The sequence below is a fragment of the Argentina silus genome (genome assembly GCF_951799395.1).
Source record: "Argentina silus genome assembly, chromosome: 2".
Taxonomy (NCBI): domain Eukaryota; kingdom Metazoa; phylum Chordata; class Actinopteri; order Argentiniformes; family Argentinidae; genus Argentina; species Argentina silus.
The window spans coordinates 17,046,960-17,061,959 of record NC_139656.1 but is presented as its reverse complement, the minus strand read 5'-3'; the positions used below and the strand labels follow the sequence as shown (position 1 = coordinate 17,061,959).

Genomic DNA, 15,000 nt, shown 5'->3' with positions numbered 1-15,000 from the left:
CACACACACACACACACACACACACACACACACACACACACACACACACTAGTCCGAAGCACATATGGTGCTAGCCTGATTTACTCATCCAACATATTGAGATACCAAAGGTGCTGTATGAAACAATGTCCAAAAAATCTGCCTTGTTCCCTATTGGCTGCTACACTTCTTTCAATCTCTAAACAGGAAATACCTACCATCAGACAGGAAGTACTCCACTTCCCCATTGTTGCCTTCATCCCCATCTCGCGCGTGGAGCTTGTAGACCAGGGATCCGGGTGGGACGTCGGGAGATACCACTGCCAGGTAGGGGGAGGGGACCATAGTCCACTCCGGCACATTGTCATTCACATCTGAGACTGTCAACTCCACTCTCACCAGGTACCAGTCTGGACCTATGGATAAGGCGGAGGAAAAGGGGTTAAAAAACACGAAAATGTATTCGTAACCATTGGCCTAATCCAGTGCTTGGCTCCTAACAAAAGCATAATCACAGTTTTTGAAGTGAGGGAAAGTGCAACATGGTTGGCTGTAACTGTTTATGACTTTTTGGTTTTCAGAGGTGGGTCGCTGTACTACTGGATACAGTAGCCATTGATTTGAGATCTGGCATACTAGGCCACGAACCAATCACTCAACTCTAAATGCATCAGCAGTGTTGTAAACTGACACACAAGAGTGTCAAAGGGCAGGTACAGTGGAAATGATTTTGAGTCAAAAGGAGTTAATCGTACCAGTGTTACAGTCCATTATCAACATCATCAAATTAGGGATGGGTAGAGTGCTTTCCTAAATGCATAAACAGAACCAGCAATCCAAATTGAATTCACCCACACACACATACCCCCCCCCCCACACACACACACACACACACACACACAAACACACACACACACACACACACACTCACTAAAATACAGAACGCTTGCAGGGGGGAAACTACAGAGATGTATTCACAAACAGGCTATTACCACAGATTAATAGACACATTATTCCAAATCCTATCACACTTCTCTCTCTCTAGGGCTTAATCTCCCCTCTACATCTCTCCTCTGTTCACTGTGTCCAATTCAAACTCCACCCTCATGTCTCTTCCTCTCCCTGCCTCTTCTCTTCCATTCTCTCTCCCTCTCCTGCTTTCATTTTCCCAGTCTCTCTCCATCCCAAATGGTTCCTCCTTCTCTTCCATTTCCCGTCTCTCCCTCTCATCCTCCCCTCCTCCCATTCCGCCAATCTCTCCCCTCTCCTCCTCCCATCTCCCCAGTCTCTCCCTCTCCCTCCTTCCCTGTGTTTTTCTCCTTCCTGCAGCTGTTAGGTAGGGGGAGACAGCAGGTGTGCTGTCAGGGGCTATGAAAAGGCAAATCACCTTGGGAATCAAAGAGCTCAAGACGCTGTCACTCCGTTTCCTCCCTGACAGCCTGCCAGCTATGTATACCAGTCAAAGAGAGAGCGAGGGAGTCAGAGGGAGAGAAAGAGAGGCTGAATAGGGAACAGAGAAATGATGCAGGGCATTTTACGAGAGGGAGAGAAAATAGAGGGACAGATAGATAGGGAGGGGAGAGAGAGAGAGCATGCGAGAGAGAGTGTGTGTGTGTGTGTGTGTGTGTGTGTGTGTGTGTGTGAGAGAGAGAGAGAGAGAGAGAGAGAGAGAGAGAGCATGCAGTGTTCCCTAGGTGATCTGTATACTTGTTCTTAAACTCAACAATAGCTGACTAACACAAGCCACCAAAGTCAGTTGCAACGCACAACTGCCATTTACAATCAACAATGTTCCATCTGCAACAAGGAAATGACAATACTACAACCAGAGATCAAGAGTATCTCTCCTCTGATGACCTCTCTGGGAAACAAAGCACAGACAGCCCTGATCCATTTTTAGTTGCTTTGGAATATGTCCCCTCAAAAAGGCATGATACAAAAAAAACTGTGTCCAAGGAAGATTGAGTAACTTTTGGTCACTGCAAGATGTGAAAAGCTTGCAATACCCTCATCCATGTCACGTTCAGGGTATTGTCCCCTTTAATATATGTACACTCACATCATATTCCATATATTGCATGTCAGGTAAATAGTCAACTGTCACATTGGGAAATGTTTTGGGATTCACAGTGAGCAAACACAGATGTACTCACACAGATAGAATTCTGTAACTCAAACCGTTGATAATGCCACACCGAACACAATTGATATTGTTGTCACTACTTTTTATTTTAATGGACTAAAACATGTTATTAAAATTGCAAATGTTAAAGCAACAATATACTAGAGAACGCATGTGGCAAGAGCTCAATGAAACATAGGGAGTGTGTGTGTGTGTGTGTGTGTGTGTGTGTGTGTGTGTGTGTGTGTGTGTGTGTGTGTGTGTGTGTGTGTGTGTGTGTGTGTGTGTGTGTGCGTGTGTGTATGTGTTGGGGGGGGGGGTAGATTGAGAGAGAGAGGGGAATAAGACAGAGGGAGGAGCAAGGGAGCAATTTAGAACACAGGAGAGAAAAGTAATAAGCAAAGAGCAGCAGAGCAGAATTAAGACAAAAACCCGCAGCCAAGAAAGAGCCCAGATGTTGTTATGGAAACAGCAATATAACACAATGTGGAGACAAAAAAAACATGGCAAAACAAACAAGCAATTGCAGAAATCAATGAGTAGGAGGAAAAATAGCCACACATCAAATTAAAACATAGAGAATTATAACTAAAATTAACCATTTTTACAACCAGCGCATCACCATACCGTTGCATTTGAGAGTCTGTGTTTCAGTCTAAGTTTAAGACTGTCAGTCTGTGTGGCTATAATGTATCCAGAAATAATTGACTAAAAGACAATGGGGGGCCATGGGTGATTTAAAGAGCAAGGGCATTATCACCCATGTCATAAATCCATGGGCTAACACCCAATGTCCAATATGGCCAAACACACACACACACACACACACACACACACACACACACACACACACCAAATAATGATCATCACTGGAGAGATTCTAGGGAAGAAACACTGGAAGACATTGGTCTTCATGGTAACGTCTTCCACTAGATCTAATGGCCATGCAATGGAACAATATCATTATGTTGTAGCATAGCATGAGTTTAGAACCCATCTTCACCTTGCACTGATTACAGCAATAAACCACATTTACTACAGAGAGGAAAATAAGACTATTTCCCTCAAGTATGTTGGGAGACGGCAATTATGACAGATTCTGATTGAAGACCTTAACCCTCCTCCCTCCATTTTAGAATTTTATCACATTACTGAAATGATTACAACAACAACAAATAATAAAAATAGTACACTTTAAGCAGATCAGAGGCACAATCCACTCACACTGACCAGTGATTAGACTAGACACGCTACCATTCTTAGCATTAGAAGTCTCCTATATGAATTGTCTTATCTAGCTAAGACTTCAGAGACTGTGCCTCTGTGTGAATCTCATATGAGAATAGAGCCAATCAATGCAGGTCTCAGAAAATGCCGGTGCCAAAGACAGAGCCCTGAGCAGGCAAAGCCTCCTCCACTTTTAACGGGTTATGAATAAATTAGGAGCCCTCTCTCTCTCTCCACTTGTCACCTAGCTGTTTCTTCCACCTCTTTTCTTGTTAGCGAAGTGTGCTAGTGTGACCCTAATGATCAGCACCTCTCTCTCTCTCTCTCTCTCTCTCTCATTCTCTCTTGTTCTCTCCTCTCTACTCTCTGCTGGTAGAGGAGACAGAGGCACATTTCTCCTCCCCTCTCAATTCAGGTTTCTCATTCTCAGTTGCACATTAACTACAAGAGCACCCATTCTCCAGGGCAAGGCAGTTTTATCACAGTCTAAAACAGCACAGATGGACAGAGTGAAAGTGAGGGGGAGATAGCGTGAGTGAGCGTGTGAAATTGTTTCTGTGTGTGTGTGTGTGTGTGTGTGTGTGTGTGTGTGAGAGAGAGAGAGAGAGAGAGAGAGAGAGAGAGAGAGAGAGAGAGAGAGAGACAGAGACAGAAACAGAGAGAGATAGCGTGAGAGTGAGATACAGAGAGAGAGAGAGAGAGAGAGAGAGAGAGACATACATAGAGAGCTAAAAGAGACTGGGGCTAATTAAATATTCTCTCAGAGGATTACAAAGGGCTATTTGACCCTCTCCGGAAATTGTGGCTTTCATAATCGTATTAAAAGGGAAGTTACTGACTTTTTCACATTTTACATGAAAATACCAATTAAGAAAAGGAAAGCTCTAAGTCTTAAACAAATTGCAAATGATACAAATGGGTAGGCCGTAATTTGATTTTTTTTCCTACTCAACAAGCTTTTCATAATTGAAAAAAATACTGACAATTCACACTCCAACACACACACACACACACACAGACACAAGAACACACACACACAAATGGCTTTTCCTACAATTACAAAATTCCATTTCTATTTCTCTACGGATTGATTTTAGTGCTAGAGGTTGGGGGTGGAGTGGAGGAGTCCCAGTGTCCATGGCAATGACAAGGTCACAGACTTAGAAATGATTTATGCATAATCCACAACTTTCTACTAGTGAATAGGACCGAATAGAATACCTTCTTCTATATAGAGGGGAGGCAGAGAAGTCCATTCATACAGTACAGTACCTAATGCCTTTGTGCCTTTCACTACATGAAGAGGAGAGTGTACCAGCCAGGTTTAACCCTAACCCTAACTCTAACGCTAACCCTAAGGTACAGGCACGTGGCCCTTGTCGTGGTCCTTGTTTCTGTGTGTAGCAACTCTTGTTATTTGACATTGATGGGGATTTCTTCTAATGCTGTCATTAAGAGCCTTACCTAATTCCCCAGTCTGACCCTATGGATGGTGTCATCTCCAGACTGACCCTATGGATGGTGTCATCTCCAGACTGGGGGCTAAATGTGCTTTGTTGTCTACTTCAGTGAATACAATCCAGTACAGTATGTTCACGACTCACTTTGCTTTCTGTAATCATTGTTCACCGCCTCATTGATCCACCTTGATTGGTTGCCTTACAGGGCTACACAAAAATAAATCATTATTTGTAAACGTGAAACATGAAAAACGTTCCACTTTATATAAACTGTATGCAGCGTACCTTAAATAATAGACACTACTTGATTTACAGAGTGGTTCCGAAAAGCTGTGGTTATTTCAAGTAAACAGATACATAAACAGGCCATTTGAATGGTTTTCTTTTGAACCCAATCATGTTTTGTTTTCAAGCACCTTGAGTAGATGTCCCGTGGATAATCTTTGCCTATCACAATGTGCTGCAGGGGTTCAGACAAGGCTAAGAACGACAGATTAAGATGTTAAGAATGTCTCTGTTACTGCTCAGAGGCTCCATGCATTTCCTCTCATATTTCTTCATCCACATATCATCACAGCTTCACTACAATGCCAACAAAAAAAAAATAGGCTTAGAGCTAATAGGTTGGAAGGAAGGAAAAAATAAATCTGTCAATTGTCAGTGCTTTTTTTCAAGCATAACATCAATGGCCTCTGCTTGTACCCTAACATCAATGGCCTCTGCTTGTGCCCATGGTGCCCTGGCCCCATGCTAGCCTTTGTAAAAACACATTCTCTAATGCACACAGGCTATAAAGGCAAAGGCCTTGTAAAGCAGGAGTGGATGCGGGAGATCAGTGGAGGATTGTGAAAATTAATTCCCCAGACTAATGAATGAATAACCATGCTTTGAAAGAGCACTGCAGAGTCTCCAGCATTTCTCTCCATCTATCTCCCTCTTCTTCTCAAAAAGGCCTTTGAACACTTGGCCTACACTTTAGGTCCTTTTCTCAGTCCAATTGCTCATTAAAAAAAAAAGGGAAAAAAAGAAAGATGGTTGATGTTATTTGTGTTCCCCCCCCCGCCCCCTCTCTCTTTTTCACTCCTGATTAGAGAAAATTTTAGTTAAATGTTTAATCTCTCATCTTCACTTATCTTCCGATGAAAATGGATGGTTGGAAGGGATGGGAGTCTTGAAGTAATGAGGGATAAAAAAACAGAATGTATCAGCACCCAGTTCACTTTCACAATATCCTCCTTCTACGCCAGATCCTTTATAAGAATGTGTATTTTAGTCCACAAAAAGCTTGAGGCAGGCTTATCCTTTTGACTGCGTGCGTGTGAGAAAGAGAGAGAGCAAGAGGAGGGAAAGTGATAGAGAGAGAGAGTGAGACGGAGAGTAGAGGGAGAGAGAGAACGAGAGAGAGAGAGAGAGAGAGAGAAAGCAAAAAAGCAAGAGTGTAATCCTGTGAGTCGCATGCTTTCGATGGAGGACCCAAGGCATTCTTGCTGCCATATCATAGAAAACAATCCAACAGCTTTCTAACACTGAGAGCGTCTGTACACATCTGCACTACCCAAGCCAGTCTAAAGCGGGTGTTTTATGAGTCACAAATTACGTTTTACCATGGAAGTGTGCCATACGTTGGTGCTCAGTAGAGAAGAGGCTGAATCGGGGATGGTGGGGACTAACACAAAGGGGTGGAGAAAGCTCAGTCCATGTAGGATCCACATGGGGGAGAGGGGGGGCAGTGGGGGAGTAGCCCAGGGGCCACGTGTGATGGCTGGGTCACACGCACCACACGCTCTCTCCCTCTCCTCCATCTCTATTTAAATTAAAGACACTCCCCTAATCCGGTCTAACACTTTCCCTTCGCGCTAATCTCCACTTCAGATTGCGCAGATGCAGATTAAGCCTTGACTGCCCTGATTGGCCAGCCCACCCAGTGTCAGCTCTGGCCACTCCGGCCGGACACTTGGTGTGACCCATCACACAAGATCAGGCCAGGAAATCTGGCCCCCTCATTTCATCGTCTCACGGCTTATCAGCCAGGCTGGAAGAATATTTACCACATGGCATTCGAATCACTACTGACTTCTCTAATCAGATCAGCATTCAAATCTTGTTGTGTTGTGTACATGAACAGATACAGTGTTGTACGTAGTGTTGCTGAACATAGAACATCCATATGTACAGTATGCCTTCGGAAAGTATTCAGACCCCTTCACTTTTTCCACATTTTGTTGTATTATAGACTCAATTTTGATTCCTATACAAATCAGAGACCCTATAAAAACAAAGATATTAATTCCAAAATTACATTCTATAACTATTATCCTTGATTTAAGATGGACTCAATTCAACTTATTGAGTGATTTGTTGATGCCTTTTTTGCATTTTAGCGTGTCATAGCAAAGGGTCTGAATACGTATGTACATGAGGTATTCCTGTATTTACATGAGGTATTCCTGTATTTACATTTTAATACATTTACTGACATTTCTAAAAATGTGTTTTCACCTTGTCATTTTGGGCTATTGTGTGTGGATTGATGGCAAATTATTTTAATTTAATCCATTTTAAATTGAGTCTATAACACAACAAAATGTGGAAAAAGTGAAGGGGTCTGAATACTTTCAGTGCCCTGTGTGAGCAATGGGACAGTTAAACTGCTCTCCACTCCAAAAGTTTGGATTTGAAATCAAACAAAGAGCAATCCTCTGAGGTTAAAAATCTCAGCTTTTATTTGATGGCATTTGTGTACATAAACACTTTTTATGCATAGCCCCCCTACCATACCCAAAAGTGATGGGATAATTGGCTTGACAGGTGTTTCTGGTTCGGCACATCATTTGTGCAGTCATAAGAGAGTTCTCAATGTCTAGTATTGATTCTAGGCTTTGCATTTGCCTTTGGAGTCTGCAATTGGTGTCTGTCAACATGAGGGCCAAAGAGACGTCAATGAAAGTCAGGGAAGCCATTATGAGGCTCAAATATCAGAAAAAAAACATAGAACATTAGAAACATAGCCAAAACCTTAAACCTACAAAAATCAACAGTTTGTAACATTATTAAAAGGAAAGCAAGCACTGGTGAGCTCAAAAATCGCAAACAGCCTGGGAGGCTAACAAAGACTTCTACAGTGGATGACTGAAGAATGCTCACCATGATTAAGAAAGACCCTAAAACCCCACAGATCAGGAACACTCTCCAGGAGATAGGCGTGGATGTGTCAGAGACTACCATCCACAGAAGACTTCACACTGAAAGGTGCAAACCACTAGTTAGCCACAAAAAACAGGATGGCCAGGTTACAGTTTGATAAAAGGTACCGAAAAGAGCCTGCAGAGCTCTGGAACAAGGTATTGTGAACAGATGAGACAAAGATTAACAATACCAGAGTGATGGCAAGAGTAAAGTGTGGAGAAAAGAAGGAACAGGCTCACTTGTCTTCATTGATGATGTAACAGCTGACGGCAGCAGCAAGATGACTTCTGTATAGAAGTGTACAGAAACATCTTGTCAGCACAAGTACAAGTACTCATTGGACAGCGCTTCATCATACAGCAGGACAATGACCCAAAACATACTGCCATAGCAACTAGGGAGTTTTTCAGGGCCAAAAAGTGGAAGTTTTCTGACTGACCAAGTCAATCTTCAGATTTAAATCCTATTGAACTTGCATTTAATTTGCTAAAGAGGAGACTTAAGGCAAAACGTCCTCAAAACAAACAACTGAAGATGGCTGCAGTACAGGCCTGACAGATATCAATTAGCATGCAGGAGACGTAGAAAGAAAGAAAAACCGTCCATGGCAAGAAATGCCTATGTTCACAAACCTAGGGAGTTATAATCATGTATTTTAAATTTTTCAGCTGGAGGTTACTCTAATTAAGCCTAACTCTCCCTGTTAGTTTGAATATTATCTTTAGCTCCTAATAATGGCTATGACTGAAGAGAAAAACTGAGGGGGAGTGGTGTTAGCATATCCAGTGTTTTCACAGGTGTTCGGAGGGAGATTTAGCTTGATTTAGTTGTTTTCATTTGTGGGGGTGAAAACTAAAGAGTGAAAAGGAATGTTTGTGAATTGCAGCACCTCCAAGCAAAGCCTCTGGATTCCATGCGTCACTTTTCTGCTCCAACACAATGCCAATAAACAGCAATGCGTGAAAGCTCCTAAAAGGATTATTAACGGGATTAATAAGGAACAGGGGCAAATGCTGGATGAGCGGATTAGTGTTGTCGCTTTGAAGTCAATTTGAGGAGGAAAAATTTACTTGGAACCATCTCTCTCTACACCTCTCTTTCTCCCAGCACACGCAATCCTGCTGCAAGAGCATACAGAGACGAAAGAGAAATAAATATAAACTTTAATCAGTTATAAATAAGATGTTGATGGGAGCAACCCACGCACCTCAGATATGTAATTCCACAAGAACAATTGGTATTCCGTTTAGTTTTTTAATTAAAAGAGAAGAACATCGATTCCACCTTTCAGACGCTGGTGACATAAAGTTAACATTTTTTTTACAGTTTGTGGTATCAAATTTGAACATCAATGCCAAACCATTTCCAACCAATTTCCTCCCTCTCTCTCTCTCCCTCTCTGCCTCTCTACCTCCCTCTCGTTTATTATATTTATGACGCACAGAGGAGGGATATAGTAGATACAATTAATCTGCGGTAAATGTGTACCTTTTCCAGCATCTCTGTGTTGCTAATTAGGGTCATGATTTTAACAAAGCGTGTTCTCATTAGGCTGATGCTGGCTCTAATCAGCGTAGTGCTGGGCTGAATAAGAGCATCAGTCTGGTACTCCTAATGAATAGACTCACTATAAAAAAAAAAGTCTGTTGATGACTGTAACGATGATGATGACGATGATGATGATGATGATGATGATGATGATGATGATGATGATGATGATGATGAGTATGAGTGATAAGGTCATTGAGGTGGCCCTTCAATAAAGGGTCAAGGGTTGAATGCCCACCCTGCCATTGGGACCCAGCCATCATATGTGTACTCATATAGACTTGCTGAATTGTTAGATGGGTTTTTGTTTGGCTTAGTGTTGCTGTGTGTGTGGTGCATGCATTGGGCCGTCTGCAGGGTTAACGCATGGTAGAGCATAGGGCTGGAGGGCACACACGGATAAAGACAAAAGTAGAACTTGCACACATGTCCTTTTTGTTCAACATGCATAAACACACACACACACACACACACACACACACACACACACACACACACACACACACACACACACACACACACACACACACACACACACAGCCAGCCAGTCAGACATCCAGCTGTGAGAGCAGAGAACACAGAGTGCTGTAGGAGTCCTGAGGCAGCAGATACAGTAGGCTGCATTGGCATTACATGTACACTGCATTATTGTTTGCTTGGTAGGCACAATTCTAAATCACCTACAGTAGTACAAAATGTCCAAACATTTTCAGAGATTCAGAGAGAGGTTAGCGTAAACCTCCTACGATGTCATGTCCAGTAGGTATTACTTTTCATTTCTTGACTTCACTAATGCCTGTACAACAAATGCTTTACAACACACGGATATTTACATTATTTATGAAGGCTAGCGTACTGTATACGATTCAATAGGATAGGTTCCATCATCTAACATGATTTAAATCCTATTGTATTTGATCCTAGTAAATACTGCTGTTATGGTATTCAGACTCGGTCAAACTCAGTCTCAACAGAGCATTAAACCTGAGATTCACTGGTTGTACTCCTCCCCCTGGTGTCTTCCCTGCCCTCCCTCTGTCTGGCTGGTGGACCAGCGTAGTACATGGCCTGCCAGTTCCCCTCCTGTGAGACACCTGTCTGTTACATTATCCTGTTGCATGGGACTTCTTTTTTTCTTTTCTTTTACTCTAGCTTTACTTTACTTTAGCTCTACTTTATTCCCCACTAATAGGGTTAATCAACAGCTAGTCAAATACTGTACATGTATAACAAATGAAAAGTGTCCATTCAGTTATTTCAGCGAACCCCAAAAAACTGTAATCCACCTTCAATGCTGCACAGTGCATTATTACAGCACCAAATGTGCTACTATACTAGTCAGTCCATAGAATGATTATGTGTGTCCAGGTCCATGCCCACCATCTTCAGAGAGAGAGAGAGAGAGAGAGAGAGAGAGAGAGAGAGAGAGAGAGAGAGAGAGAGAGAGAGAGAGAGAGAGAAAGGATGGGTGGTGGTGGGGGGGAGGGGGGGTGGAGGGTGAGAGAGTTAAAAGTGAGTAAGGGAGAGAGAGGCAGCAAAGGTAATCAACTGGTCATCAAAGGCACAGTCAGACCCCACAAACTGAACACTATACTAGGTGCTTTATGTATCAACAGAGCTTAAAACTGACAAACACAACACGCTGTGCACCATTAATCTGTCAAATACACACAGTGAGGGACTTCCACACATACTGCCATAGTGTATGTGTACTAGAACTGTACACAACTGCAGGAAAGAGGTGCATTTGAGTGGGTGAAACCATACTTCACACTCAACATCCACTCATGCAGTAGTCATGGACACCCTGAGGCAATGAGACAATGGACAAGGCTGTCACTCAGTGTCAACCTCCTTATTGGCCGATGCTCTTTACTCCTGGAGCCCATTATACACCACAAATCCTCATGGGAGATTAACGTTTAAAAACGTTTACAGTCACTTACAGACTAAAACCTCAGTTCAACCACAGCCATTATAACACAGAGCCACATGGGTCTATCACCCCCCTGCCCCGCCGCCCTCAATACCCCCCCGCCCCCCCCCCCCCCCCAGCTGCAAACCCACAAACAGAGCTATAAATGCGATAAAACACATCACACATGCTATTAAAGCTAATAGAATGATGCAATGTCTTCCTAGACAATAAATAAGAACTTATGAAGAGTGGAAAATAATAAAGAGAGTATTTGAAGGTTGGAGAAAACAACTAAACAAGTGCCCTTGACTACATGCTTGTGGTATACGATTTGAACCTGCTCCCATTTTATACAGTAACAGGAAAAACAGCACCTTATTCTCCAAGGAAAGATCAATTAAATCTAAATATGCTTTTTTACTCCAGTTTTTTTAGTTTGTTCTATTTAGTTTGTTCTCGGAAGAAACTAGAATTCCTATGGCATTGGTGTAACCATTTAGTTCCAAATTAGAGTGTGTTGCGTGGGCAGAACTGAAACACATACACATTCTATGATCTTTCCTTCCTCCCATGCAGACAAGTTAATGAGAGATGTTGGTCAGAGAGTGGATGTGCCTAGCAGGAGGGGTTTAAGAGGCATTAAGGCTCTCTGTGTGTGGAGAGGGTCTGAGCACAAACTTAATAAGCTTGTCTGGGAGGCAGAAGGGTCTCCACCCCGGACTCCACAGCGCCGCAAATGAGGAAATCGTCAGGCCGGGGTGAACTCAACACAGGTGGCGCTGTGACTTATCCTGTATGTGTGTGCGTGTGTGTGTGTGTGTGTGTGTGTGTGTGTGTGTGTGTGTGTGTGTCTTAGTGGGCACAAGAGTGGCTCTAACCACCACATGGACAGAGGGGGGAAGGCCTTCTGCTAAACTAGAGCAGGAGGGAGGGGTAGGGTGGGCTGGGGTGCAGTGGGATGGGATGGGGATTGGATGAGGTGGCGGCCGGATGGGACTGGCAGCATTATTTAGGATTACTGGATTGCTAAGGACTTCCTGATAGCAGGAGGCAGACAAACAGTGCATGACTCATCCCCACCCGCTGTACTAAAAGCACAGATTATCATTCCAACATTTGGGTTGAGTTTCCCTACAAATCCAGCTTTGCACACGGGCCAAGCAACCTGGATTCCTTCAAAGTTCTGAGAGAGAGAGAGAGAGAGAGAGAATAAGCTAACAAAATCAGTGAAATAGAGGAAAGACAGACTGTACTAATGGACAGACTGTACTTTTAAGGTGTGCTTTTCCAACAGTACTATGGTACGAACACCAAATCAGCATTCACACCAATAGCTTTCAGAAGCAAGGCAAAACAGTTGAAATACAGAACTTTGCATCCTCCTACCTGCCTCCCTCCCTCCCTCCCCCCTGTAGTTCTCTCACCAAACTCCCATCCTTTCCCCTGACACTGGCTCATTGCCTCTCTTCCTCTCCTCTCCCTCCCTCCTTTCATCCGTCTCTCACCCTCCCACTGCACACCTCCCTCTCCGCTCCTTTTCTCACTCTCGGAGAGGAAGCGTGAGGAAACAAAACAAAAACAACACAGACACTAAAAACACCAGGTCCAAGGACGCAGCGCTGCTCCCCTGGTGCTCTGCAGAGCCGCACAACAGCAGGACTGGGAAATCAGGAATGATTGTGATGGGGAAGAAAAGAAAAATATCAAAATTGAGTGCTCACCGGAAATACACATTTTTGTTTTTCTATTGTTTTGAGGACTTTGGGTGTTGTCTTTTTTTCCTTTCTCACTCAAAGACAGCACCTCCTCGGGGACACATACACAGGAGGAACAGCAGCCTAGCTTTACTCCATCCCTCTCACTCTGCCTCTCCCTCTCCCCCTCCCTCTCCCTCCCCAACCAAACCATCAACCCAGATAAGTTGGAATAAAAGCTATTGTTTAGAGCAGGGATCTGTAATTTCCCCATTAGTCTCAATAACAGGCAGCCCATGGGCGTGGGGAACGTGGTCTTATTGGCCGTGGCTGGGCTGTGGAGGTGTAATGAGACACCGAGGGGGATGGTGAAATGGAGGGATGGAGGGAATGAGAGCGGATGCCCCTGGCTGCTGCACTGTTCCCTGGAGGGGAGGGCTTAGCAGGAGATGGGCCGCCTGATGGAGAATTATGGGAAGGCGAGTATGACATGCCCAGCCATCCCGCCCGCATCCCCCCTACACTTCTAGTGAGGCCGCTAGGCTAAAGCTGTGTAGCTTACTCAGCATTATGACAGAAGAGTGCTTGAGTGTAATCACGTAATCACAGCACAGAGCACTCACAGTCCAGTTGTCTGACCACAATACCACGTGGTGTTAAACTGTCAGGCCTATATAGTCTTTACTCTCTAACTCCCCCTCATCATCCCCCTTCCGGCTAAAAGTCTGTCAGTGTCTGGGGAAATTTAGACGGATTGTGTGCAGTGGTACAGTACGTACCACCCCAACCCACCTCACTCCACACCACACCACACACACACACACACACACACACACACACACACACACTCACACACACACACACACACACACACACACACACACACACACACACACAAAATTGGATAGATGCAGAGAGATTACTACCCCCCCAGGAAAACAAAGCTGGGTGTTGGTGTGTTATGGCTTTCCAGAATCCGTGTGTCCAAGGATTTTATTTAATAAAGGGCAGGGATTGTAGAGCAGTGAATATGAGAGGGAGATGGAAAGAGAGGGAGAAAGTGAGGCAGATGGAAGGAGAGAGAAAGAAAAAAAGGGAAAGCGAAAAGAGAGAAATAAAGAGAGAGAATAATGATAATGATGATTTTGATGAATGGAGATGATGATGATAATGATGATAACAACAACAACGACAGCAACATGGGACAAAAGGATGGAAGGAAGGGGGAAATTTGCGCACAAGTTAAGCTTAAGTTGAGAGTGGGTTGGCATGCATCTACGGATGCTACTGTATGCCTGAGCACACAACACAGAACACTGTCACGAAGCTTTCATCAACAGCAGCGTAGGGGAAGAGCACGCATGACATTTCATCTGGTTCTGCTCTGTAAGCTGCGTATATGACGGCTGAATGACATTGATTTTCTCATCATGCATTGTGTTTGTGTGCATGTCACTGCTGGTACGGAACAGGACTAGAAATGAACAAACTCCATCGGGCCAATTGCAACCAAATGATCTGACTTGCTGATTAGCTGAGTGCTTACATCTGGTTAGTTAATCCAGGGAGGCAGGACATTACAGGCAGAACAACAGGTGATGACCATCTTTAATTTAATTCACTTGCAACTAAAAAGCCTCCCAATTTTAGCTGAGGAACAGCTTGTCTGTTAGATATTCAAGTGTTAGTTTGCGTTCATAGCTATCGGCAAGAAATGCAGTGTCTGAGGCTTTTTTGTCCCGCCCATCTGAATTATTAACTATTATTATTATAACTATTATAATTACTAATAATAAGTAATCAGAAATCACAAAGAGGTCATCCGCCTGAAGTTGAATGAAGTTAATATTATGTCCGATAGTTAAA

The 15,000-nt window shown here is 43.5% G+C and overlaps 1 protein-coding gene across 1 annotated transcript in view; it reads right to left on the bottom strand.

Moving 5' to 3' along the window:
- Positions 1 to 15,000, bottom strand: part of LOC310816236 (neural-cadherin) — a gene marked incomplete at both ends in the record, with an annotated part of 126,309 nt that overhangs the window by 83,125 nt on the left and 28,184 nt on the right. The window contains one exon of the mRNA XM_083686310.1: positions 198 to 395. Coding sequence (XP_083542436.1) covers positions 198 to 395 — 198 coding nt within the window. The remainder of the gene's footprint in view (positions 1 to 197; positions 396 to 15,000) is intronic.